Below are 27956 nucleotides of genomic sequence, written 5' to 3' on the forward strand. Positions count from 1 at the left end.
ACGAGGGGTTTCCAAATATGGTACTTAGCACTGAAACATTCAACCAATCAGTTCGCACTGAATATTCGGAAGCTGTGAACCACGTTACATGTTTCAACCCTTATGGGTTTCTGCTTTCACTTAATAACGATAATGGTAATGCTTTCTTGTCACGCTTCCGACAAGGGAATATAGTCAAACTGATGTAAATTTAAAAAATATTGATGACGCGTTGCGTTTGATCAAGCGCACAAATTAAAAAAACAAGTTTGACAAGTCGAAACTGGACTGACTCATCCATTTCTTTGGATGAGCGGCAAATCAAAGAAAGTCGAGCCGACTGGCAGAGTCTACTTTCCTCTTCCTGACTTATCTAGGAAGATTGAAAGAGACTCTGCTGGCAGTAGGTTATGGAGGACCAAGTGGAAAAATCATGGAAATTCCACGGGATGGGGGAGTAACATGAAGCCCTCTGGAATGGAAAATCCAGTGGGGTGGGGGGTCAAACTGGAAAAAACCCTCTGTGGGGATAGGGGGTATGGATATTTTCTGGAATCACACAATCTTTTACACAAGTCTATTCAATTAAGATCCATAGCCATCACTTACCAAGGCCTTCATAATTTCGTCTTCGTGAAACCTGCCCAGCTTTCAGTAAAAGCTCACAAGACTTCTTGGTAAGCCAGGAGCTAGAAATAATTGCCGCCACACACAAGATGATGCCACACTGCACAAACAAAGAAGCGCTTATATCACGTGTCATAGCAAGAAGTGACTCTGAATTTTAAAAGACTGCATACTGCTCAAACTAAGTTTAAAAATTTAATTTCCTAGGATAACAAAGCATGGATTCAGTTTATTCTCCTTTCCAGATGAAGATACATTAGGGAAAATATTAAATACCCCATTTAATGGATCATGTTATAAACGTATGAATTACAATAATACAAAATTGAAAGTTATATTATATTATTACTTAAATAAGAATAGTTACCTTAACGTTAACAAAAATACTGGATTACCCGATAAGCAAAAGGTCTTTTTATTACGTTCTTGTTTTCTGCAGTTTGGGGTTTGTAATCAATTCAATAGGTTTTTGTTCGCCGGCCGGCCGATATCGATCTCCCAGTGCAGTGACAAATATTCAATTTAATTTCAAATTCAAAACAATAGGCTACAAAAAGGCGTTTGTGTTTTAAGCATTGAAATTCCCACAGCTAATACAAAGATACAGCGTTGATTATGCTGTATTAGTTAAACCAAATATTTCAAGTTGATCGAGATAAGAAAACATTTTTGTACTAGTTCGCCGAGGCGAAAAATTTGGTTGCTCTCGACTAAACTTACCTCTTGAAAGCAGAACGGCATCGCCAAAACGCTAACACCAATGATACAGTTGACAAGATTGAACACAACATGTCTTGTGCTCATTTTTGAAAGTACAGATCAGCAAATCAGCGGCTAAAAAGTAAAAAAGGAGTAAAATACGTTCAAGGCATCACGACTTCCTTTTGACCTCCACGCATGCAACTCGACTGAAAACCTTTGTAGTGTACCCAAAGGAACAATTGTAACCGCCAAGGCGAGGCCATTTCTTATATTTCCCAAGATACCTTTCGCTTTCGTCCTTCCTTTTTTCCTCCAAATGGTGGGTGTCGATTGTGAATTGCACTCTGGTGAAACCATCTTCGTCAATCTCTGGCATCTTAGACGTTCACTCAATTCTTGCGTACTCATCATGTATCTTTGCCTTTATTGTAGTTGTGTACTTTCTTTTTAGGGGATAGACATCAAAAGAAAGCACGTTAAGAAGAACGTGCGGCGAGAGCCAGTCTCTAAGAATGTTTATTTGAGGCTTCTTGTTAAGGTCAGGTTCGTGCATGGTTTTGAAATTGTCTTTGGAAGAGACAAAAAATGTTAACAAGGCTTTTTTTTCTTTAAATTTAGCTCTATCGGTTCTTGGCCCGTCGTACCGATGCAAAGTTTAACAAAGTCGTTTTGAGGCGACTTTGTATGAGTCGTGTGAACAGGCCACCGTTAGCGCTGTCTCGTGTAGTAAGTTCCTCATGGATATCCATGTTTCATCAATGTGGTTGGCTGGCATATCATCTTGTTGCATAGTCATAAGAAACATGGAAAACTGTGCTTCTGATTTTTAAGGTACGAAAGATGAAGAACAGAGGCGAGGGCAAGATTTGTGTTGTTGTGGGTGCCATCACTGATGATCTGAGAATTCATGAAATCCCCGCACTCAAGGTTTGTTTAGTTTTCATCAAGTGACTCGTTCTTTGAATAAAGTGCCTTCTGTTAGTGTTATTGGCATCGATGAACCACTGCACATTGAGCCACAACAAAATCCCAGGTAAAAGAATGTATCAACCTGCATTGGGCATCCCCCTTAAAATTTATTCATTAAAAAAATACCCTCATTTATAGTTATTTTAAATTGTTGCGTTCGAGGTCCGGGATTTTTATTGGGTATCCAAAAGCATCCACGTGACGTGGTATACAGCTGTTGATTGGTGGACTAAAGTTATGAATTATTAATGAGTTTGAGAAGTTTAAATGAAGAGGGCTCCAAACAGGCGCAAGGCTGTGCTCTAACGGCGCCCGGTCGCCTGAGGCGACTAACATTTGGTTTCGGGCGAGTGAGAAAAACTACCCGGTCGCCCGGCCGGGCACACTGGCTTATTGTATTTCTAGCAGATAAGGCGGCTAAAAATTTTAATATGTTGGTGGTTATAGTTTACGAAACCTCTCAGAAAATGTTTATTCTTCGTACGAAAGTCGGTTTAAAGGACGTTCCACATGATTTCACATGTAACATAATAGGGAGCGTAAGATCTACGACGACGACGTCGTCGAAAACGCCAGAAAACAGTGATATCATTGGTTAAAAGAGCATAAATAATCGTGCTGCATGTGGGGCACGGATTTTAGCTCATATTTTTGCGGTTCTCTGCGTGACGACGACGTGAAATCACTAAATTTTAGGTTTTGACGACAACGTGAGCATACAACAGAGAATCTTTCATTCTCTATTTTCACTCTGAAATTGCTCGTACCAATTTATTTTTGGGATACTTCGTCCATATTGTAGGAGGTGAACGAGATGGAATAATCGCGAAAGACTTATAATAGAGCAAAGTTTTATTTTGAGGTGACGTTTTCGTTGACGTCGCCGTCGTGGATCTTAAGGTCCCTAATCTGTGACTTTGCACGTGACGGCCGGCGGCCGCACGAATTTCGATTCGTTCTCAAAAAAAAAATAGCATTAAATTTGGAACGTGGAGTTTGGCATTTCTTGGTTATAGTTAAAAAAAAGAGTTGTTACTTCTGCTCTGACAGCGGTAAAGCGCGGCCGGCGAAGCGGTGTAATTTACTTTTGTATGAACCCGGGAATCGCAGTTTATGCGACAGTTTATGCAAATTTAATATTTTTACAATTTTTTGCGGCTTGCTTGGCTAAAATACATTTAGGTTATGGTTGTTTTCCCCAGTATATGAAATAACGAAATGAGAAAAAAGGAAAGATATCGTGTCATTTGTTGTTGTTTTAGAAACAGAGCAATCCTGCGTTGTCTTTAGTTCGTGACAAACCATTGCGTGCCCTAAACAAATAACGCTGTGACTGGCGCTTCGACCGAATCCACAAAAAGCGCATTCCAGTATTAAAACATTTTACTGATAATATAAGAAAAAAATACTTAAATTCTGTCCTGTAGCAATGATTTTCGTCCAATCAAGATGACTTGCTCAAAAAAAAATTGATACCTTTTGGGTCGCTGTGGTTTTTGTTTCACGGCAGTTTTCACAAAAGCTCCACGTGAATTCACGTTTTGAAAATTCATTTTTAACCCAACTAACCAGTAAAAACGTTTACCTGTATTAGACCCAAACGTTTTTACATAAAATTGCCGCAATCTTTACTTTTTCACTTTTAAACTTGAAAACATTGGTGGCATTGCCTCTTTTCTCGTCTTTCTCAAGTATGGCGTGAAAAATTTGACGGGTTGCGAGTTTTTCTTGCACTAGCGAGTTTGACGATCACCAGAGCAGTAGCAGCGATGTTTTGTTGAGAGAAAGATGGATGAAGATCTTCCTGCATTGCTGATCTCAGATAATTAATTAAATAAATAAATAATTAATTCGGGCGACCAACTTGGAGGGCTGGGCATCCCCAGCTGAAATGCTTGGGAGCCCGAAGGGCTCCCCGAAATTTTCCTTAGAGCACAGCCTTGAGGCGCGGCGATTGATCGATCTTGTAATTTAGAGTCGAGTGAATTTGCATGTCTCAGTAGGCACAGTACATTTGCCTGATACCTGGTAAAGGTAAAGTCTCTGCTTACGAGCCAGAAGGCCCACCAGGCCGGTGCTTATCTCTGGTTTCCGTAGCATGAAGCGACTAGGAGTATTTCTACTCTCCCCTGGATGGGATGCTAGTCCATTGCAGGGTTACCCCCAGCATTTTGCCAGGATCCATTTATACACCTGGGTGGAGAGAGGCACTGTGAGAGTAAAGTGTCTTGCCCAAGATGCTTGGAGTTGCAGGAAAAATATCGGCTACGTCAGGTAGAGAAGTCAGCAACTTTTTTTTCTAAATTGAAGTAATTAAAGAAAGATTTTTCAAACCTAAGATTAAAAATTGGTTCATTTTGATAATGACAACAGTTGGTTACTTTATTCAAACCAGCTGCTAACTTTAAATTGCCTTTGAGAAGTACATGTACCGTATGTATCCATATGCTTGGAGTAGCAATACATTATGAACTCCATCTCATGGACACTCATTTTGTTCGAGTTCATTCAAGCACAACTGATTACCCATTGACTCCCAGGGGTTCCCCATTGACGAGTAAAATCGTCTGGTGTTAGACAGAGTAAAATACTAAGTCTGGCCGGTTAAGGCCGGTTTGGATGTCAAAGGGTTAATTATGCAAGCTGGTGATCAACAAACAGCAACAAAGAGACGGAAGCCAGAAAAGACTGATATTAGTTTTCTAGTGCAAGGAAAAGGGATGGGGGGTTAAAGTGAAGAAGGACTTTCTGGGTGTTGGTAGCCTGAATCAGTAATTTTTTCAAGAGCACAGAATTAACTAATTCCAGCTGGGATCTAATTTACAAGAAAGTGAGGATGAATCAAGCAAGGCACCCGCTTGGGCTTCTTATTAAGCAAGTTGGTCATCGGCACTTGCAAATAAGACACCCCAGGTGACAGTTAGGCAGCAGCCTTGCATATTACAGACACATTGGCGGCATAAAGGGCTATGTTTTGCACAAATTATCACAGAGCTCGGTTGCATCCACAGTTTATTGATAAATCATTTGCATGTGCCTAAGACACCATGCCTTTTATAGTGTGTCTTCATATTTGTTTTTTTTTATGTTGAGCTTTAAAGTAAAGGATGTGGGTTGTGCATGAGTGTTAATGGTATGGGGAAGGGATATTGTAGATGTTCATAAAATTCTTTGTGTTGACAGATTTGCGCCCTTCGTGTAACTGATGGAGCTCGGGCCAGGATTTTAAAAGCTGGTGGAGAGGTGATCACTTTTGATCAGCTGGCATTAAGAGCTCCAAAGGGAAACAATACTGTTTTCCTGCAAGGTTAGTACAGCAAATTATTTTTCTGAAAGGCATCCAAGCTACACCTGTACCAGTGTAAAGACTGCTTCAGCTGTACTGTGGGATATGTAACTGGGGATCATACAAACACATCAAGAAACAGCACAGCACAAATCAGTTGAAGTTAATGATGAAAATTACCCATCAGATAACATTTTACATGGTCATTAAGCTGATCACTGGAAACTTCTCTATCAAGAAACTGTCTATCTAATTTAGCTGTCTTGAGAACTTGTTTACTTTTCAGAAGTAGGGGTCTTTTAAGGAAGTTGTGAAGAAATTTGCAGTAATAATAATCAACTATTGACAATTTCCTTCAGTTGATGACAGTGTCAACAGCATTCTAGAAATACATTTCTTTTGATCTGAAATTAATTTGATGAAGGCAGCAAAGCTTGCAAATGATGATACAACACGACGGTCTTCTAATGCAAAAAGCACTTGATGAATTGAGTGTTTTCTGATGCAGGCTATCAGACTTAAATTAGTTCTCTTTCATGGCATTACTTCGAGAAGTCCACAAAATACAATGAAGATTCAAGAATTTTCCCATGGTGTAAATCTAGAAGGCTATAAGAACTGTTTGTTACCAGTTTCTTTAAAATGTAATCTCCCTACTTTGGTTGATAGTTTACCAGCAGTTGTATATTAATTTTGTCATTTCCTTGTTCTGTATTAATGTTAAATGTTTAGGTCCAAGGAGTGCTCGTGAAAGTGTCAAACACTTTGGTCCTGCTCCAGGTGTTCCACACAGCAAGACTAAGTAAGTATCATCTATATATGTATATTTTTGTCATGCTATCAAGATGTTAATTTATAAACATGAAGAAATGAATGCGGATGTACAAATCTCATGGATTCTTTATGGAGAAGATGCAGTTACATGTATTAGAAAATTCAAATGAACATGTTACAGTGTACGTGGTACCAATACAGTTTTTAAAAGGGGGCCCAGTCATTGTTCAGTGAAAAGCCAATTTAAAAAGAAACTTTCTTTCTTTTTGTCCCCCCTGGATGTGGTGAGAGGTTGTTCTTGGTGTAATTGTTAAAGCTAAAAGTATTGTGACATGAGGTTTTTTCTTTTATTTTGACAATAATAAATTATGTGGTACTTTCTTTCAACAGGCCTTATGTTCGTTCCAAGGGGCGCAAATTTGAAAAAGCTCGTGGGCGTAGAAAGAGCCGTGGCTTTAAAGTGTAAAAAGAATCTGCAGTCAGCAATAAAGTTATTGTTGAAATGATTGCTTTGTTTTATTTGAAGAGCGTGTTTGATTTTTTTCGGTTTTTGTTGCTGTAGAGCTTTTCATCTCTATACCTTTTTTTTTTCACCATCACCCTTCCTCAGCCTTAAAGTAATAACCCTTATGCATGATGGCATCTGACTAGCTGTTTTCACCACCAAACCTTGAATTTGAAAATCAGACTTGTAAATTTTACCTTTAGCTGAAACTCAAAGCAGCAAACTTGTAAAGAAAATCCATGTGTGAACAGTATTGCAGGACAAGATGATGTGACTAATTTTGTGCAAATGAGGCTTGGTGGTGAATTTTTGAGCTTTTGTCGTAATTTATGCACACAAGGCCTCTTCCCCTTTTCCTCCATAAGGAATTGATGGTGTTGAAGGCAAATGAATGCAAAAAAGTCACCATTCCATAGCCCTTTTTGCAGATATGGCAGCCATTCGATTTCTATTGCTTCAAATAGTCATTATGGGATGCCCAAAGGGGCAAATACATTACTAATTTGCCCCCTGAGCATTCTATATAACTTCTTTCAAAACAATAGAAATCAAAATGGTCGCCTTTTCTGCAAAAAGGTCTATGAACTGAAATAATTATATTCTCACTTTTGGGAAAAAAAGGAAGAAAAACACTGGCAACAAAACTGAATTTTTTGATTGCGCTCATTAGCCATGATTAGCCTCCTGCTTCAAATGATGGCAATTTGGGTTTAGTGTAAGTTCAGTCTGTAATCTCAGTGCCAAGTAATTCAAGGACTTGTGTCACTTCTGTTAAGGACGTTCACGCCCAAAATGTTCGCCCGTACAGACTTTTTTAAAACTTGCCACACAGAAAGGTAATCTACTTTTGCCAAAAAGGCAAAACGAATGGGGGATCACCGTGCTTGTTTTCGAGATCGTAAGGTGCACTTTTAGAAGCTTGCGTTGCTTTAATGCGATCTTAGCTTACAACTGTCAGCAATAAAAAAGCTACATTAGTGAAATTTAGATCAGGTAAACATCATTTCAACATAACTAATATAACTAAATAAACTTTTGCAGCTGATGTCTTTTTCTGTGGTGAAATAAATATTGAAAAACGGTACATATTAGTCTAAGAAAGGAAACTTCGGTCACACGAGAGCATAAAAGGTGAAATATTTGTAACTTCTCACATACAGATTTTTTTGTTAAAATGGACAAAATCAGGAAAGGGAATGATCTACAGAAAGAAAAATGGGGGTCACAGAGTATTCAAGAGAGTAAAATCGCTGCGAAGTTCTCAAAGCGATTGTCTATTTGCTTTGTCACGTCATTGCGTGACATTTCCGAGAAGACCTGGGTCCACAGCTATCCCATGATGCCACAGGCTTTCACTTTCCATTCTTGTGGAAAATGTTTGCACCTTCAGCATTGTGTTTACCTTTGTGGTCTGCAATGCATGTCATGCGCAAAAAAATGCGCAGTAGCAAATTGGGTGCGAACGTCCTTAAATGCTTCAGTTCCATCCGTGGTTGCTTAGCAATGAGTAGAAAGAAAATGAATCCCATGCTGAAATCAAACCTTTAACCATCATAACATTGTATTGAGCTCCCTAGGGAGACAAATTGTTCACAAAGCTGAGACTGTGTTCCACTGGTGCAGGCTTAACAATGCCCATGTTTTCACAGTGATGATGCACTATTCAATGATGGTTTCCTGTTACAAGATGCTAGTCCATTGCAAGGTTACCCACTTTTATTATATGACTAGCTCAGTGAGCGGGCAAGATCAACCAAATGCCGGGCTGCGATTGGCTACCCAAGCAGGCAAGAGGAGCTATACTGCCCGCTCAGGATTTCTCGCATGGTCCCGCAGGATCAAAGATCATTTTTTCATATTTTATCCCATATAATAAATCCGGTATTGACCAAGCTTGTTCGGTCAGGATGGCTGGATATTGGCCTTGTTCTTTTTTTGCATGGTTACGGACCTCGACTTTGTCTCAGTCCATAAACACTCAATATCCAGCCATCTTGACCTACACTGGGTCAATAACCTGTATGTACTCCTGGGCCTGGTTGTGCAAAAAGCTGATTAACACTGATCCGTGGTTGACTACCTGCTTACGTTTGACTTTTGAAAGTTTGTATAATGTAATTCAATGCCAAAGGAAAACATATACCGGTAACTCAAACTTTGAAGACTAACACTCTTATGGAAACTTTCTTTCATTGGCAAAAAAAATGAAACAAGTCTCCAGCATAGCATAATCAAGCTTTGAACAACTGGGCCCTAGGTGAGGAGGCAGTTCGTGAAAGTGAAAACCTCTGGTAAACGTTCCTGCAATATGAAACTAATCCTTTCACCACAAACATTGACAAAATTCAGGACCTAAGGACCTGTAAAAATCACTGAGCACTTAACATGTATCTCCATCAATGTGACATATTGCACAACTTTTAAAACCTTTCTGGCAGAATGGAAATATCACTCTAGCCAAAACATGACAGTGTGGTCTCAATTCATCAGGCCCCAGTTGTTCGAAGGGTAGATAGCACTATCCAGTGGATAAACACTAGCAAAACCAATTGAGTTATCCAGTGGATAGTGGTTTATCCGGTGGATAGCGCTATCCACCCTTCAAACAACTGGGACCAAGTGAAGACAGTAAAGCACAAAGAGGCACAACCTACAGTATCTCCAAGGAATCAGTGAACGCTTCTCTTTTGTTTTCAATGTTAGTGTGTTCCACCCAATAAAATTACGTGTACTTCACAACCCAATATGAAGAAACCTTTCACGGCCCACATACGTCGCCAACTCTTGATTTGCCCTGATGAAGGGCCAACAGTCAAAACACCAGATTCCAAATCTCAACAAGATCGTCAATTCGAGTTAACTTGTTTAATACCTAATTTTTGTGTTGGTCCATGTAACTGCTAGTTTTGCTATCTCTGATCTCTGGAAAACACGTTTTCTAAGCTGTCTTCTGATGTCACAGCAGCCATGTTGGTGTACAGAACAACGAGCAGTAAAATCTCTTTTGGGAATTTGCCTCTCTTATGCAAAAATTGTGGGCCATTTTCTACTGTTTTGTACAACAACGTGGCCATAATTATCATCACGTGGATGCAAACCAAGAATACCCCTGAACAACTGAAAGGTTGTACTGCGATATTGATTACCAGTCAAAACTATTAATGCGGTCTTTGTTAGAATTCCCCACTCTTACTTAATTTGCTTTTTACAGTTTTTCTATCCTTATGATGATCCCTTGGATGCAGCAAAATTCCATTATCTCCTCTCAAATTGTTTTTATTCTGTGTGGTAAGCTCTGTTGCTGTTTCCTTTGCCACACTCTTCACTCTCTTGCCTTTTAATGTTGAAGGGAGGTGACTACCATTAGTCAAATTTGTAGGAGCTGTCATATTGCTCTTCACAAATCCTCTCCCTTCTAGTTTATCTGGTGAATTTATCAAACTGTTGTTTGATGCTAATTCAGTTCTGTTCACACCTTGCAAGTGACTCCCAATACCTAGTTGGTTTCTTAGTCTTTGGAGTTCAGCTAATAAGTCATTGTATGCCTGTCGGAAAAAAAAGGTAAAAGATTGTTACCAAGTGACTGGATATGGTGGATAATTATACTTTGATAGCAACAAAAAATGCATGATAAGCGTCAGCAAAGTGAATCACATCACTTTTTCCACTGCCAGGAAATAGTGCTCAGCCTGGTGCATCTGCTACATGTATGTTTGTTCACTTTGTTAATAATACAAGAGCATAAAAGTAGGTGAATTTATTTGAATTTTTGCATGTATGCAGCCCGTGTTGCTAGAGGGATTTGAACTAATAAAGAACTCATGGAGTTGCCTTTTTGGGGAAGGGGGCGTGAAGAATGGTGACGAGTACTTTTGGGATTTCAACTCCTCACTTCCCTACAGGTCTGTGAGACATAAGAAATGCAAAGCCAACTCACCACTTATATATAATTATATTTATCTTGTCTAAAAGGGTGACTCTTGGTACATGACAGGGGGTGACCTAATGGACGTGTAAGAATGATCCAAGTAAGTCACCCTCTTAGCAGAACCAATGCCTGGTTTTTTGTTTAAAATGGTTCCTTCAGTTTTCAAAGGTAAGCAATGTTGGCTTGTTAAGGGTAGCTGGGGGAATGGCCCTTCTAACCCAGAGAAACATTTCCATGCATTAAAGGCCTTAGTCTTAAAAACATTAACAGACTTTGTGCTGAATTTTGTATATTATAACATACCAGGAGCATTCAAGGAGTTTTCAAGGAATCTTTGTAAGAAGATTTCTGTGCCATACATCATGTTGCAGTGTTTTCTTTGCTGAAAAAGCCTACCTTGATAATTATTCTTTCCCATGTCCTGGGAGTTAAGTGCATGCTGGGACATTATTTTTATTTTTTGTATAATCTTTCCCCAATAGTTAAATCTGGGTTCACTTTTTGAAATGTTTCTTCAACTTAGCATGGTGCAATCTCAACAATTTTTGCTTCGGTGAAAATTGTTGACTGAGATTTCAACATTTTCCCACCAAATACTTTTTTTCAAGGGCTTTTCAAGCACCCTTTGAAGTCCAAATTTAAATTCCAGAGCTTTTCAAGGACTTTGAGGAGTAGCATGAACCCTGTATCAAGGTCTTTGGGGTTTAAGGGGAGTACTTGGTATGAAGTCACTGTCCTTTAGACAACTACATGCAGGAATCCAAATTGCACCAATTTAACTGACCAAACTACTTTTGCCTTTTTAATTTTACCCACCACAGCTTTCCCAGTTACACCATCAGAGGTATTGCTACTTTGACTAATATTTATAAGGGTAAAAACTCTTTAAAAAGTAAAAAAAAAAAAAAACCGAACGTTTTCGGCATTAACCCTTTGATACCCATACTTAGTATTTTACTCTGTCTAACGCCAGATGATTTTACTTGTCAATGGGGAACCCCCAGGAGTCAATGGGTTAAGCCATCTTCAGGGTAGTTTGACTGTCCGCGTGATTGTGCATGTCTATCTAGCAATGAATTTGCTTAGAGCAGGTTTCCATTGTTGGATCATTAGGCCTTCAAAAACTCTGCGTTTATAAAAGGAGTGCGACATGCAGAGTATACGCCAGCTGAAGGAATGTGAAGGATTTTCAGGTAGGAGATGGGCAAAGACTCCTAAGACTCCCTAAGACCCTAAGATTGGAAAATGAAGAAAGTAACCCAAAAGCCTCGATTTGGCTAACCCTAGCTAGGCCTAAAGTTGGTTTTTAGGCCTAGGGTTAGCCAAATTGATGGTTTTGGGTTACTTTTCTTCATTTTCCAATCTTAGGGTCTTAGGGAGTCTTAGGAGTCTTTGTTTTCAAGAGACCCGGTTCAGAATCATTACATACATGTATGTAGGAATGTTCTTGAATTTGCACCTGCACATTTCTCATGGTCTCACTGATGTAAATGTCACAGTGACTGCAAGAACAGTCTCCTTTATAGACCACATGTGATCAATGAGTGTTTTTGTCTTTCAAATTGAAAAGGCTTTTGATCTGTTTAGTTTGCCAAAGGATGATGAAAATGTAATTCAAACCCAAGAATTTGTTCAATTTGGAAATGAAGGTATTACTAAGTCTTTCGTTTCTGTTGCAGTATATTAATTAAGGATCTCGACAAAAAAGTTTTTGCGCTCTTTGAAAACGAAATTAGGAATCAAAATATCATCTTCTGGTGTCCAGATCTTTCAGAAAACTGTTTACTGTGTGAGAAATAAAACGCTTAGGATATCCTGCACTTAAAAAGGTTGTTTCAACATTGCTTTGACAATGTTGAAACAAATCAGAAGAAATGCGTATCGCTCTGTGGAGGGCACCAGTAATACAATTTCTTTTCCATTTGGTAGGGATTTCTGATTTCTAATGCGTTGGTAGTTTTCCCGGTTAATGTAGCCTTTGCAGTTGAACTTGTTAATTAAGATTTGGTGAGAATGTACATTTGCAAGTTAAATTACCTTGGAACATTCTTCTTTGGATTGAAAAATACTAACAGCTGTTTTGAGGGCTGAATGAATGTTTCCTATATTGGAGGACAAAGCTTGCTCTACTGCCTCTGACACCACTTCCTCTTCTTTTTTAACCTCCTTCTCAGACTTGTCTGGAGGGATGAAGATCTCTTTCTGAAAAAGTCTTCTTCTGTATTTATTGTAGCCTTGAAGTGTTATTTCTTCACGATAAAGCGCCTCTTCTATCTGCTCCCACTCCTTCTTTCCCTCTTGGCTTAAAGCAGGATACACTAAGAGGAAACAGAGATTCTAAGTGAGGTTAAATGTCTTCTACTCTTATTGAAAGGTTGGTTATGATTTGGCCTTTCATTGTACTTGTTGAATGTTAAACTTTAATTTAAATGTTATTGATTAATGACACATCTCTGAACTCTCTCAGCTTACAGCAAAAGAAAACCAAGTGTATTTTTGATACCAGGCCACAAAATAAGACTCAAAAAATTATTTGAATTTTTATTGCTCTTCAGAAATACAGTTTCTTATATAGATTACATGTACCTCTAATAATATTGTTATTACAGGGGAGTTCCCTGGGTTACATTTTGAGAGTGAACTTTGTCTTACCAAGAAATGCATCAATAGGGCAGGCTAAAGGAGTCTCAAATCGCAGTTCATACTGACACATCATAGGTTCCACAACTGACAAGACTTTGTTTTGATTTCCACACATTAATTTCACCTGAAGAAACATGCACCAAGATGGAGTGAAAAGAATAAATTAGACAAAAGGCTAACCAAGAGTAAACAAAATTATGCTGATTAGAGAAAGGCTTCTCTATTCCAGTTGGTCTCGAAACAGTTTTTGTCCTGAAAAGCAATTTGTACAACCTACATGTACCAATTCCAAAAAACAAGGTTTTCAGCACGTTTTCAGAACACAAAAAGAAAATTTACCGGTAATGCTTTCAGACATCATTAAAAGGATTTGGCATTTACAAGAAACGAATCAAGGCCTTAATGGTTCCGAATGTTCATTTTTTTATATGCAAGGTAAGATTCAACTATCCAAGCTAATAAGTACTGTACCTTGTGCTTTAGGTTTTTCCTAGGGTTTATACTTTGTATAAAGCTGTGGGCAAAGTGTGCATAATCATGGCTGCGTATGGCAATACTGAAACTTTTCCAATCCCAGATAGTACATTTTCCATGGCATTGACATAACATAGGTGTTGTACCTTGGTTTGACGTGGTTTCTCGCCAGGACACATGTCACCATTTGCTAGAAGCATGGCTTCGAATGTGTTGTTAACAATAACCCATTCTTTCCAAACTCTGACAAAATAAACACAAAACAGAAAATTGGTGTTTACTTTCTGCTTTTAAATTAGGGTAATTTGCTGTAAATGGTCTTAAGTGTGGAAAAGCTTTTTGGAATCAGGGTGTCCTATAACGTGTACTAACTGAGTTCATGCACCCTACTTGTATAAAGTTGCACCCAATGTTCTTTTCCACTTCAATTTCACACCCGGGCAATGCAAAAAAAAAAAAAAGAATCAAGTGGAAAAAAACGAGAGAGAGAGAGAGAGAGAGAGAGAGAGAGAGAGAGAGAGAGAGAGAGAGAGAGAGAGAGAGAGAGAGAGAGTTAGATTTACGTCAGTACTTGCTAACAAAGTTAGGTATTTGCTACGGTAACAAATACTGACTGGTTGGTATTTGCTACTTGAATGAGTATTTGCTACGGTAGCAAATACGGAAATGAGTATTTGCTACCGTACCAAATACGGTGGGTAGGTATTTGCGACGTGACAGTAGGTATTTGCTACATAAAATAGGTATTTGCTACCGTAGCAAATACGTACATTAGGTTTTTGCATTAAGTGGTTGTTGGTATCTTTCTTCATATTGTTAATGTAGCATATTCAGCAAGTGGTTATTTCTTTAAGCTTTAAAATCAACATCTGTTGTCTTTTTTTGAAAAAAAAAAATGGGACAACGAAATCTTCCCATACAGCATTACCCCATAAGAAGAAACAATCTCTGACATGGTGTAACATTTAACAAAAATCAATAGACCAGTCTTAAAGAAACGACAGTTTTTTGAAATATATCTCTCTTTTTTCAGATATAGAATGTTTTGAAAATCTTTGATTTAACTTGCTATGAAAAGAAGAAAAACGATTGCTGTCCGAAAACGGAGATATAAACGAATGAAGTTGCAAAATAAGGGGGTTACAAGGTCCTTATTTACGCAGGCGCAAAGTTTGTCACCTGCTCAATCGAGTCCGCATGTGCATAGAATTAGGGAGACAGATTAAAGTAATCAAACAATCGTTTGTTTAAAAGCTGTGTGCATAGAAGACAAATAGCGAAATCAGTGGTAACGTCCATAATTTGCGGTCACCTATTTTAATTTATGAGCTGACGCGAGGAGCCTCAATAGTGCATTTACTTACATGAAGCAAAGTGGCGTGAAACAAGGCTGTGTTCTCGCTCCAATACTATTCGGCACCTTCTTATCTCTGCTGCTGCCCTACGCTTTCGATCAGACTGAAGACGGAAGCACCATCCACGCAAGGAGTGACGTGAGCCTTTTCAACCTTGCTCGCCTGCGCGCGAACACCAGAGTGCGCAAAGTTCTGCTTCGGGGATGCTGTTCGCGGATGATGCTGCCTTCACTGCACACACTGAGGAAGCCTTACAACGACTAATCAGTGCTTTGCATACGCATATCACGAGTTCGGCCTCACAATCACTCTCAAGAAAACAAACATCCTGGGGCAAGATATCAGCAGAGCCCCTTGCATCCTACTCGGTGACCACACCCTCGAGGTTGCAGAGGATTTAACCTACCTTGGCTTCATCATCTCCAGCAGCGCCTCTCTGTACACCAAGCTGAACACCCAGATCGACAAGGCAGCATCAGCAAGGGCCCGCCTAACCAAGAGACTCTGGGAGACCTCCATGCTTTCTAATAATGCACTTTAATACATATTAATGATCTCCCTGGATGTCTTGTGCATACCAAAGCACACATGTATGCCGATGACACCACGATATATGCATCCTCTCTATCCACTGCTAAACTATATGCCAAGGTAAATAATGACCTAACTCACGTTAGGGACTGGCTTTTTGCAAATAAGTTAAGCTTAAAATGTTACTAAAACGGAGTATATGTTTTTAACAACTACCTTCAAATTATCTAACTTAGGAAGAGACTATCCAATTAAGATTGGCAACAATTATGTTAAGTACGGTGCCTACTAATTCAAAGGTATTTTTGCGCGGTTTACTGAATATGCGGGAAAAGCAGATCTTAACAAGTGTTATTGAAATCCAAAAAGAAAATTGAGGGTAACCACGCATTTTTCGAAGATAATTAATCAACAATGTTTGTAAAAAGCTTTAAAATACAAAGCAATGTATGGCGTTCTTTTACAAATTGAAGCTTAATTATCTCTGAAAAATGCTTGGTTACTTCCAATTTTCTTTTTGGATACCAAGATCACTTGCTAAGTTCTGGTTTCTCCGCATACTTTTAAACCGCGCAAAAATATCCCTGCATTAATAAAGACCACCTATAGGAAATTCGAGTATCTCGAGATGCGCAGAACATATGCGCAATAACAATGGTAGGCACCATCCTTAAAAGAAACAAGCAAACAAACAACAAAATATTTAGTAATTCACTTAGATGAAAATCATGAATGGAACGAGCATGTTGACAAACTTTGATCAAAAATAAATCGATCGTTCCGTGGTCTAAAACAGGCACGTGTATGTATGTACCATTAGATGTTCTACATACAATTTACAAATCTCTTATCCATTCTGTGTTCGACAACTGTGACATTGTTTGGACAATTTAGACCAGGGAATGGTCACTAGTATCCAGAAAAATCGTGCTGCACGCATAATAACTATTCAAGGTTATGATGTTCGTTCAGCACAAATACGAAAACAACTAAACTGGGAAGAGCTTGCCTCATGGCTTCAAAGGCATTTAAGCCTATTAATGTATGATGCAGTGAATGGAAATGTACCAAGTTACTTAAGCGACCTTTTCTCGGATTCCTGCGAGAACAACCCTTATAAATCTAAGCTAAGAAATACGGAATATAATGTTGTATTGGACCTGGTTCCAAAAACAGAATATTATAAAAGGGTCTTTCTTGTACAGAGGAGGAATGCTATGGAATTCTTTACCAACTGGCATAAAAGCGTCCGAATCTAAAGCTATCTTTAAAAGTAAACTGGCCAGTAGGCAGGCAAACTGTTGATTATATTTTACTTTTTTTATTATTTGTACATACCCCCGGTATTTTTAGTGTAGTTTTACACTATTTACTTCTGTTTCCATACGGCTTTACATATTTGCATATGTTTAGTGTAGTTGTACAGTATTTACTTCTGTTTCTATACGGCTTTCGTGTAAAGAAGTTGTGTAACTCACCGCGCATCGGTGGCTCAGTTGGTTGAGCACCGGGCTGTCACGCGGGAGGTCGTGAGTTCAACTCCGGCCGGACCAACACTCAGGGTCTTTAAATAACTGAGGAGAAAGTGCTGCCTTTGTAATTACTTCTGCAAATGGTTAGACACTCTAGTCTTCTCGGATAAGGACGATAAGCCGGAGGTCCCCTCTCACAACCCTTTAATGTTCATAATCCTGTGGGACGTAAAAGAACCCGCACACTTGTCGCAGAGACTAGGGCATGTAGTTCCCAGTGTTGTGGTCTGTCTTCTGTAGTGTATCATGGTTGGGAGGGTAAATGCTCGGAGATATTAGCTACTTCAAGCTACTCTAAAAATGTGAGGGTAAATAAAGATATATATGATATGATATATGATATATGATGTATGATGAAATTACCGTATTCTGAGCACACTGCTTTGCGGCAGTGAGGCATGAACTTTGTACACCTACTAAGAGTACAGACTCAATGCCTTCCATCTGCGCCGTGTTAAGAGAATCCTTGGCATCACCCGGCTGCAATGTATCCCAAACAAAGAAGTACTGGCAAAATCAGGAACACCAAGCATGTTTGCCCTCCTCTCTCAGGGACATCTACACTGGCTCGGCCATTCATCTGCATGCAGGATGGCCGAATCCCAGAAGACATCCTTTAAGGCGAGCTCGCGTCAGGCTCCAGACCTACTTGCAGGCCAATGCTTCAATTCAAGGACTTTTGTAAACGAGATCTCAGGGCTGGCAACATCAACCCAGCTGACCTGGAAGCCATAGCCGCAGACCAAGATGCCTAGAAGCTTACCGTCAAGACCAGTGTCAAAGTGTGAGAGAGAAGGAGAGGGCACCAGTACGAAGAGAAGAGTGAGCACAGGCGACAGCAGAATCAGCGCCACGAGTCATGAGTTTTCGCAGCTGTGACCTTACTCAGTTTTTAGTCCTTCCCATGCTGTTTTGTACCCGATTTGGCTGGGTGTTAGATTACCAATAAGGCCCATGTAGGCCAGTGTGTGCTCCAGTGTGTGCCCATGTGGGCTAGCTAGTGTAGGGTCATGTACGTTAGTGTATGCCCATGCACACTAATGTGCCATTCCTAGGATAGTGTTAACCATGGTAAACCACAATATGATTTCCACACCACGTGTCCACCCACAGCAGGAGTTGCAACTGTTCAAAAGACTAAACCTCAGCGAGACAGATGGATGCTATTAAACCTTACCTGGTGCATGTACATTGCCTGTCAATATTTTAAAATGTATTAAGTATAGAGCGAAATAACGTACAATGTCTCGTTCGACATAGCTGATGAAGTGCAAGTCTAGAAGTCTCAAATTCTGGCAATTTACGTAAGATTGAGGAAGTAATAGTTTTATTTTTCAACAACTGATGACAAAGCTATAGGTTTCGGTGATCGCTACCATGACCATATTTGGACAGTGCCACAAGGTAAGGAATTAGCGTGAAAACGGATATACTTAAGTCCTTTATTTGCCACTTTTTCCGCATGATTATATAATATTCTTGATGTGGTATAAAAATAAAGCCGACATTAGTCCACTCCGGCTGTCATCAAGTTATGGACCTCTGCAATGCTGGTGCAATGCTGTTATTTTACTAAGCGAGTGTGTTGTCGCACAGGGCTTCAGATGCACGATCGGAAGATTTACGTGGAATTCGAAATGAACAGGGAAGATAACTTTTTACAAACGTTGCTTTTGTTATTCAAATGAGCCAACCACAGAAACAAAGGACCCTAGGTATCGTCAACGATATCTTCGCTATGTACCTGCCATTTGAGACATAGTAGGGTTGTTTGTTTCAACACCCACCCCTTTGGGAATTTCAATTCACCTTCAAACCCAGGAGCCCATGACTAAGAGCCTCCCTATGCACTATATCCTTGAGTCAACCTTTGCTCATATCTTTCTATTTTTAAAAGTAACACGTCACCAGGAGACTCACATTTACATCAATTTGCGTACATTATTTTTTGCTTATTGTCTTTGTTCGACAATAACTTTATTCTGATTGGCCATCATCTAAACAGTGCGTGCAGAGCCGAAGAACTCGTGGCGTTCTACGCACAAAGGTTCATTCAGAGGGCTTGCATGGGAGAGGCATGCTCCGACTCGTGGGCTCCCGTCAAGCCTTAATGTATAAGAAGGGCGTGTTTGATTAACCCTATTCCGGAATATGAATACGTTGAGTAATGATTAAAACGGTATGTTTGGCGCGTTTCGAAGCAACAAGGATAATAAAAATATGTTTAAAATAGCATTTTAGCAGATATTTGACAATTTTAACGTGAATCTCCGTAAAAACGAAGGATTTCTAACTTATATTCCATGTATTCCTATTCCAGAATACGGTCAATCGAACGCACCCTAAGTTTCGTCTTTATGATGTCCTAAACATCCATAAAGAGTCGTGGGTTATGGATATTTACTGGAAAAGAAGCTTCTTCATCTGCTTTTCACTTAAAATGAACTCGAAGTTCTCACCTTCTCTGCAGACACACCCGCATGAAGACTAACGAGTGCCATTTCCTTATCAACTTAGTTCGAGGGGGGAGGGGTGGGGAATGATGGTATTTGCGAAAAACAGGTTTTTCGCGAAACATTCCATAAAATACCACAAAGGGTTATGCAGATGGTTTGGACCAGTTTTATTTAATATGTTCTCAGCCTACTTTTAGAAGAAATCGCTTATAAGAATTTTTAATGCCAAAAACGTGATTTTTGTCCATTTTTCGGCCAAAAAAGGATGAAATGAGGCTTAAAAACAGCTTTCTATGTTTAGGCAGGTTGCTTTAAAACAAGTGCGATCTTGTGAACTGTTTCTATCTTCGCTATCAAGTCTATTATTTACGTTATTTACGTTAGCAAGAAAAAAATTACAGCTAAGTTGGGTATTTGCGACCAAAAACGGGTATTTGCTACATAATAGTTTTTGGAGATAAATTACCTGCAATTTCATTGGCTACCAAATAATTGGCTCGGAAGAGTTCCTCTCAATAAGCGCTAAAGTTTCCAAAAGAAAACATATGTATAACGTTGCTTTTAGGGGATTTAAAGGGCAAAATCTTTCCAGGAATCTCAAAAAAATCTTAGGGTTTGAAGTGCTGTCGAATATATACCTTCAAGCAACACTTAAGATGGAAAAATAAGATGGAAAGACACGAAAAATAAACCTAATCCAGAGGGGTTGAGCAGAGATGTTCTTTAACTTGGAGACCTTTGAAATACGATTTAACTGAGAAATTTTACGGAATTTTTGACTGATGTGCCAAGCATTCAGTATTTGCTACCTTCTTTGGGTTTTAAACCCAATATCATGATAACTATAATATTGATATTCGTTTTTAACTAATATACTGTTCATTTTCAGTTAGAGCTTCCACTCTTTTGAAGTCAGTGCTTGAAGTAGTTTTATTATTTTTTTAAAGTCCTAGAGAAATAGGGTAGATAATACGGACTGATGAATCTAAAGAGAGAGAGAGAGAGAGAGAGAGAGAGAGAGAGAGAGAGCTGTAATTATTGCTAGGGTGTTGAGAATATGATCACAAGCCTGCAGGGTGTCAGTGTAATGTCAACAGGAATAGCACATGTACCGGTATATATGTACGGTATGCTCAAGTTCTACATGTCGTGCTGCTTCTTTACTGCCTGTGGTGCTTATTAACATAGGATGATTCCTCATACCTTGCATGTATCGTTTCTCTTCATTGACCAGAATCAAACAATCTGAGTTTATCCATTCAGACCTGACAGTTACCCAACCTCGTTCCCAGGGTCTCTCTTCTCTGCCTCCATTGTCGTTGAGAGAAGACCCTGGTTCACGCTGGTCACGTGGCACTCGTCGACAAACATTTTTCCACTAGGGTAGTGTTTTCGTTATATTTTGATTCCGCAACCGCACCTGGGCGAAAAAATATTCGTTTAACAAGGCATTTCTAAAATAAAAAGGTCAAAAGAGCTGATGTTATATTCCCACAGGAGATGAATTCCCACAAAAGCGGTCAAACTAAAAGCAAGAGCTTTTGTGATCGACAAGACGACTTCAATGTCGAGCGGCGATTGACGTTCGCTTAAAAAAAAATTAATTTCGTTTGTAGCCAAAGTTGCTTCTTCAGAACAAACACTAACATAAAAGAATACACCAAACACTACGATTCCTTGATAAAAATGTCTCTTTTATTTTAATGCGACTCAAAATATAAACCCTATTAAAGAGCGGTGCAGTTGTAAAAAAAATCTTAACGACATCGACAATTTACACGAAGTTGTTGAAATATAAATATCATAAGTCAAACTGTCAACTCGCTGTACAATATTGCGACCTTAGCAATCACGTTGTTTAACTTTCGAAAGAAAAACGAAAATCAAAGAACAAAATGAAATACCTGCACATGCTAATACAGTTTGATTTGATGGATTTGAGGTCGATATGTGACTCGAGAACTTAAATAACAACACACCGGCTGATCGCTGAACATGTTTGTTTTCCATGGATAACCGTTTCGCTTGTTTTCTTGCACGACAAAATCTTCTTTCCTTTAAAATTGTCCCAAACTATTAGCATTCTTCGTTGATCCGGACCTTCACACGGATGAAAACTTGAATAACGTGAGGATATTTTCTGTGGCGTCTGATCGATTTGACCACAACTTTTTTTCTTTCACATCGGGTTCCATATGTGTAGTACATAAAATACTGCTGTCAAACGTTTTGTCAATGGTTATCTGGCCACAAAATCAATTGCGTGCTGATTCCCTTCTTTGCAATGTCAACAAAGCCTACATTGCCACCCATCCCCTAACACACATTTCGCCAACCTCCCAGATTCTGGGAGACACGTGACCAGCGTGAACCAGGGTCTTCTCTCAACGACAATGGAGGCAGAGAAGAGAGACCCTGGGAACGAGGTTGACAGTTATCAACTTATGGCTAGCACTGTCATTAGAAACCTGTAAATTCTCACCCTAAGATGCCAGCAAATGCATTCCACCTCACAGCCTGTTCCTTTTGGGTTACATTATAAAATGGACAAAACTCGTACTTGTAACTGTAAAAGGACAAAAGTTATTCTTAATTTCCTTTTTGATATTATTGACTGATACCTTAAAAGACATGCATAAGTGGAAGTTAACAACCGAGTCAATAATCAAAGAGAAGGGGCAGGGCGCTCCCTGATACTAATCTTGTCACGACGATTAGTATATGAAGATATTGGAATTGAACACTATACTGAATGACAAAAAATTCTTTATAAACTGGATAGTGTTTCACAAGCATCTGTTATTGATCTTTTATTATTTTGTCTGTAGGTGTTAAAGGCATTTAGGAAGGTCTAATGTTTGTCTAAACTTAAAATAGTCTAAAAATCTTGTCCAACACGACATCAGAGTTTGAAGTATGTTCGTAGTAAACTTGCATTGTCCACTTTCCATGACGAAGTGATCAAATGCAAAAGTTACTCAGGATGGTTTCACTTACAGTGTAGGTAGTGTAAATGGAAAATAAAAGATCATAATCATAAAAATGATAATCATACTCCTTATTGTAATTGCTGGCAGCTCATATGTTTAATTCCTTACCCATTATAAGTCAAGGAGAAACATTTTCCAGCTAAAACTCTCAAGTGTGGTGGGCCTGAAAATTGTATCTGAGACACATTAGAGTGGATTATAAAAGACTTTGTATTTCTCAGATAGTATGCATACTTCGATAGCCTAATCTAGCAGGACGTATTCTAAAGTACGGCCCTAATTACCTCAGAAATAAATTATCATAAATACACTCACTAAGGTCCTCACTTTCTCTCTCTGTACTGTAAGATACCGATCCTTGTTTTCTCCTGTTGATTTATGGCCCATGCACTTTTGTACATGAATCATAAATCAATGGACAAAAACTTGGTCCGTAAGTTACAGTACCGATCTCAAACCTGAATTCATAGAGAGGTATTTATTTCATTTATTCTGTACAAAAGACAAAACAAACACATCTCAATGCAACCTGGACCCCTTCGACTGACCCTAAAGGCAAGAAAACAAATAACGAAGGAAATGCACTCTGCACAAAAACTTGTATTTAAATTGTTCAATAAATTAATTAAAAAGAAGCAGGAAAATAACATACATGTATGTAATACTATATATCTACCCCTAGCTTCACTTAAATGCAAATTAATTAATACGTTTAACAACAAAGAGTGGGTAGTGGCCAGTAGTCATGCTCCTGTGGCATAATAATTATCGTTTACATCCATGCAGGTCAATGATTCAGTCACATGGTTTGCAAGCCTTGTTGTTAGCCATCTTGTGCTATACATGTGTGTTTAAAGCTGTCTTCCTTTCTCCTTTCCTTCCCTGTTTTCACTACTTGTAAGTATGACAGGTGCCTCCATGCCTTCTGTGGGGGGACTTATATTATGGCTGGGTTGTGGGGATTGCCAGCCATGCATGGGAGTGGTCCTCAGTCTAGGGACTGGATGATCGGCCTCCAGCGGAAGCCCCCGGACAATTCCCTGGCACCCAGCCTCCATTAACAGAAGCTCACGAACTTGAACCTTTAACTCTCAGACTGGTTAAGAGCTGGGGTTTTTTTGAGTTTAATTAAAAAGTCCCTTATTTGGATGTAACGTAGCTCGTGCATTTCCAGTGCACGCAGCTTTGATTTTATTTTTGTCCATATTTGGGCATAAAATTGGTATCCTAAAATCCCCAGCTTTGTTCCAAGGAGAAGAGGTGCAAGTTACACACTTCAAGGTCATGTTTGTCTGGCAATAATAACAATGATTTATTATTTGTAAAGTCACCTTACCTGACACAGGACTTGGTTTAACTCTAGCAACAAGCTGTAACAACATAAAAAGCTTCAACAACTTCTGGCTCAGACTACACTGATCATGCATGAATTTTAAATTAAGAGGGCTTTATAGTGTGTGGCTTCCTGATTGACCTACCCCTTTAAATACTGGTTACTTGTCATATAAATTGATGACCATAATTTAGTATTTATGAGCACAATACCTTGTTTTCATTTAGTGAAGAAGTCCTTGCACCTTGATAATAGTTGTTCCTTTTTAAAAGTTAGAAAAAAAGAAGAGAGAAATGAACACTATTATGCATCAACATGTGATATATAAGTGAAATAATTATAATAAAATAAAATAATTAAAAATAGTTATTAAAATTGCTTATTGAAAAAACTGACAAAGATAAAGGTTAGGGTTAGGGCACAGGTCACCCAAGCATGAAATATGAGTATCTGTACTGTACTATATTATGCAAGAGTAGAAATACACAGATTTGTAAGGGGAAAACAGTTTTTCTCAAAATTTTAACAAATATTTATGATTTAAAATAAAAAAATTGCTTACCTTGCTTCAGTCTTGTGTGTCTTTGTCTCTGGTATGGTTTCTGGGTCAATGAAGAGCGATTTAGGTGGTTTTTGGTTCCTCTTCTTTTCCCTCTATATATTCTTTCCCAAGGTTGGGCACCGAGATGAACTGTTAAGTACGGAATCCCCAAAGGAAAAGGGTCAAAAATTCGCTCCCAAGGCTTTGATCGCCTCAAAATTCCATGTAGATCACGGATGATAGTTCCATCACCCATTCGAAGGAATTAAGGGCTGCCAAACTCTGCAAACATTTGCTTTCAGAGCCATCGGATGAGATTTATTCACAAGCTGCATCACCGAGACCATTGGAAGATCGCTTAGTAACCTGCGATTGGTCAATGGGCATAATGGAGACCAATCGAAATTCCAACAGTTTTGGTAACGCGGCTTGTGACTAAAGACTCATACGATGGCTCTCTAAGCAAATGTTTGCAGAGTTTGGCGGCCCTTAACCCTTTAAAAGGGGCCCCCGCTGATAAGTAAAAATGTCTGGCGTTAGACATACTCAAATCTAAAAGTGGTGATTGGGAGTTAAAAAGTTAACGAGAACATGTTTTTTGAGTGGACCTAGATATTGTTAATTACTGTAACCCTTTTAAGCCCTGAGGGACCCCCCACTGACGAGTAAAATTGTCTGGCATTAGACAGAGTAAAGTGGTCATTGGTAGTTAAAAAGTTAATTCCTTCTCAGTGTATGTACAAGAAGCACAAATGAAGATGACAAATAGGTAGCAGAGGTAATGTCCGTGACCGACATAGAATTTGGAGGCGATCGAAGCCTTGGGAGTGAATTTATGGCTCTTTTCCTGCCGTGATTCCATTCTGAGGCTTCGTCTTGGTCCCCAACCTTGCAAAAGAATACATAGAGGGAAAAGAAGAGGAACCAAATACCACCTAAATCACTCTTCATCAACCCATAAGCCATACCAGAGACAAAGACACACAAGAACTTAAGCAAGGTAAGCTATTTTTTTATTTGAATAATTTATGAGAAAAACCATTTTCCCCAATCAAATCCTTTATATTTCTACAGACTTGCATAATATAGTACAGTACAGATACTCATATATTGGGCTTGGGCTACCTGTGGTTAAGGTTATCTTTCTTCAGGGGGGTGTGGATTTTAAATGGAACTAGACCCTCCGTGAGGGTACACTGGGTTGCCTGTGGTACGTGCAGCATTCCAGGCACTTTTTTTCAAGTTGGGGGGTCATTAAGACCATTTATTATATGGCTTGTGTTTGTAGCCGATATAACGCGCGCTCTGATTGTAGGGCATTATTCTCCCGTAATGCCCACGGCTGATTACGGGCTTGCAAAAACAAAGCAAAAGGTAATTAAAAAACCATACAATAAACTACTTACTAACCGAGCTAGCTCAAGCCATACTGGGGAATATTGGCCCTGTCACGACCTCGGACCAATATTCCCCAAAACAGCCCTCGCGCTCGATTAGTAAGAAGTTATTAAGGGATCACCCAGAAGTCATACCAGCAGAGGCCCTTTGGCTCACAGGTCCTCACACATTCGTACAACGAAACAGATCCTTTTCTGAGGTTAAAAACCTGGCTACCAGCCTATTTACTCTTTTTCCTACTTTCCTAACCGTGAGAAAACCGTGGTAAATCAGCCATCGCCAAAAAATGTTTTTTTTCTCAAAAAATATTTAAAGTTAGGGGGAAAAAAATACATCATTTTAAAGCTAAGTAAAAAAGCTTTCCAACATTACGAATAATTAACCTCTGTTTGCCAAAAACCACCCAAATAACCAATTTTTCGACGGAAAATTCATCCCGGTGGATAAAACTATTCACTAGACATGTAATAAAGGTAAATATGTTCGAGCGAAAGCGAAAACAAGCAAATATTTTGAGAGAAAACACAATTATGTGAGATCAAAGGAACATGTGGTGAAGACACCCAATTGCATCCTTATGAAAATAATCTTAACTTTTCAGCGATTTTAATGCTTGAAATTCCATCCAATCCACCTGGTCTAGTCTTTGAATTCACTATTATCGCTGCCCTACGAATCTTCAGTGTTCTACATAACAGTACACTTGGTAAAAGACGGCTCGACGGGCGACAGATTGTTGTTGAAGTCCATTACTCGTCCTTTTTAAGATTCCACCGCCTGTCTTGTTCAGTATTCATTTTGCCTTGCCATTATTGAGCTTCATAAGGGTATATTTTGTTCAAAGATCCACTAAAACGCCATTCGCGTTACATGACTTTCGACGCCATTGCCGGTTAAGTTTAATCGTTCTACTGTGTCCACCAGAGAAATCTACGCATTTCGCACTACCCTCTCGATCCTAAGAAAATACGCGCAGAAGGCTCTATGCACAAAGACACCACTTAGCAAGGGAGTGACAGGCAAGACCTTTACTGACACGGAAAAAAAAAAAATAACACCGAACAAATGCCACCCACTTTAAGACTGGGATTGCCATACGGCAACCCACTAATGACTCCTTACATATATCCCCAGTGCTGGGAGGCCTAGGGGCTGGTGGATGGAAATTGGCGACAGCACATGTACCCCGGGATCACAGTAACTCAATGCCTCAACTTTTCCAAGTCTGCCTCAATAGACCACTTTCGATATATTAAAATTCAGCTTGAAACAGAGGTTTAGAGGACAAAGACAAAGGAACGTGAATGATATATCAATATTTTTCACATTCATTCCAACATGTTACTATTGTTTTTGTCGTCTCTGCTTCGCTATCAAGCTGAATATTGATATTTCGAAAACGGTGTATTCCTTTGACCTTTAGTCACGTCGAGTATATATCCCTATGCCCTACATTTCATCAATGATGTGTCTCACAGAGACTTTGATTTAATGTTGCACTCACATCCCCGTCCTGTAGACAGCTGGTTCTTCAACAATCTTTACCTTAAGATTGTCTGGCCTTGTAACTAAAAAATGCAATCAGCGATGAAATTAAAAAATTTTACTGCTGCTAAGGCATTTCTCCTCAAGGAAATCTTTCTTTTCCGAAATTGAAACTCACCCTGAATCAAATAGTACAACATGAAAGAAATTATTAATATAACTTTTCCACAGGGAGACTCCATTTTGTCCATCGATTACTTTCAGAAAAAGTCTGGGCCACAGTCTAGGTTCCAGTGCCAGAGGTGTCACGTTGGTAAGTACTTCATGTATTATTAAAAACTGGAGCACATGGGCATTTTGTCTGAGCATGCGCGAAGGGAATCGAATTATTCGAGTTCGGCGCCATTGTTATTTTGAACGCGTTGTCAGCGGGTTTTTAAACGGGCGA

The 27956-nt window shown here is 39.1% G+C and overlaps 3 protein-coding genes across 5 annotated transcripts in view; 1 reads left to right on the plus strand and 2 right to left on the minus strand.

Moving 5' to 3' along the window:
• LOC138059195 (solute carrier family 38 member 10-like) overlaps nucleotides 1–1520 on the minus strand; it is a 29477-nt gene extending 27957 nt beyond the window's left edge. The window contains exons 1-2 of the mRNA XM_068904737.1: nucleotides 1327–1520; nucleotides 589–706 (exon numbers count right to left, since the gene is read on the minus strand). Coding sequence (XP_068760838.1) covers nucleotides 589–706; nucleotides 1327–1410 — 202 coding nt within the window. The 5' untranslated portion in view covers nucleotides 1411–1520. The remainder of the gene's footprint in view (nucleotides 1–588; nucleotides 707–1326) is intronic.
• Nucleotides 1521–1606: 86 nt separating this feature from the next.
• LOC138059224 (large ribosomal subunit protein eL18-like) lies at nucleotides 1607–6843 on the plus strand. Its single transcript, XM_068904787.1, has 6 exons — nucleotides 1607–1846; nucleotides 1927–2034; nucleotides 2140–2235; nucleotides 5461–5584; nucleotides 6296–6365; nucleotides 6728–6843. The coding sequence occupies exons 2-6, from the start codon at nucleotides 1993–1995 to the stop codon at nucleotides 6801–6803; spliced, it is 408 nt and encodes a 135-aa protein (XP_068760888.1). The 5' UTR covers nucleotides 1607–1846; nucleotides 1927–1992; the 3' UTR covers nucleotides 6804–6843.
• A 2849-nt stretch (nucleotides 6844–9692) lies between these two features.
• LOC138059213 (N-acetylglucosamine-1-phosphotransferase subunit gamma-like) lies at nucleotides 9693–27779 on the minus strand. Of its 3 annotated transcripts, none has more exons than XM_068904776.1 (10): nucleotides 27687–27779; nucleotides 27528–27591; nucleotides 24297–24345; nucleotides 24088–24121; nucleotides 22860–22914; nucleotides 22244–22327; nucleotides 14034–14130; nucleotides 13423–13537; nucleotides 12844–13088; nucleotides 9693–10387 (listed from the first exon to the last, which is right to left on the minus strand). In XM_068904776.1, exons 1-10 carry the CDS (start codon nucleotides 27757–27759, stop codon nucleotides 10016–10018), a joined length of 1188 nt encoding a protein of 395 aa, XP_068760877.1. In that variant the 5' UTR covers nucleotides 27760–27779; the 3' UTR covers nucleotides 9693–10015. The 3 variants fall into 3 exon arrangements, with proteins under 3 accessions (XP_068760877.1, XP_068760876.1, XP_068760878.1); XM_068904775.1 differs by having other exon boundaries at nucleotides 12808–13088; XM_068904777.1 differs by having other exon boundaries at nucleotides 12808–13088; nucleotides 22860–22927; nucleotides 27687–27776.
• Nucleotides 27780–27956: the final 177 nt, after the last annotated feature.

This window comes from Montipora capricornis, chromosome 8 (genome assembly GCF_036669925.1).
Source record: "Montipora capricornis isolate CH-2021 chromosome 8, ASM3666992v2, whole genome shotgun sequence".
Lineage (NCBI taxonomy): Eukaryota > Metazoa > Cnidaria > Anthozoa > Scleractinia > Acroporidae > Montipora > Montipora capricornis.

Excerpts from the sequence above, each read along its gene's own strand:
- LOC138059224 (XM_068904787.1), top strand. The coding sequence starts at position 1,993 with ATGAGTCGTGTGAACAGGCCACCGTTAGCGCTGTCTCGTGTA. Across the intron at positions 5,585-6,295 it reads CAATACTGTTTTCCTGCAAG|GTCCAAGGAGTGCTCGTGAA; the intron begins GTTAGTACAGCA and ends TTAAATGTTTAG. Across the intron at positions 6,366-6,727 it reads GTTCCACACAGCAAGACTAA|GCCTTATGTTCGTTCCAAGG; the intron begins GTAAGTATCATC and ends TTCTTTCAACAG.
- LOC138059213 (XM_068904775.1), bottom strand. The coding sequence starts at position 27,759 with ATGGACAAAATGGAGTCTCCCTGTGGAAAAGTTATATTAATAATTTCT. Across the intron at positions 24,122-24,296 it reads CTTCACTAAATGAAAACAAG|CTTGTTGCTAGAGTTAAACC; the intron begins GTATTGTGCTCA and ends ATGTTGTTACAG. Across the intron at positions 13,089-13,422 it reads CCCTATTGATGCATTTCTTG|TGTATCCTGCTTTAAGCCAA; the intron begins GTAAGACAAAGT and ends GTTTCCTCTTAG.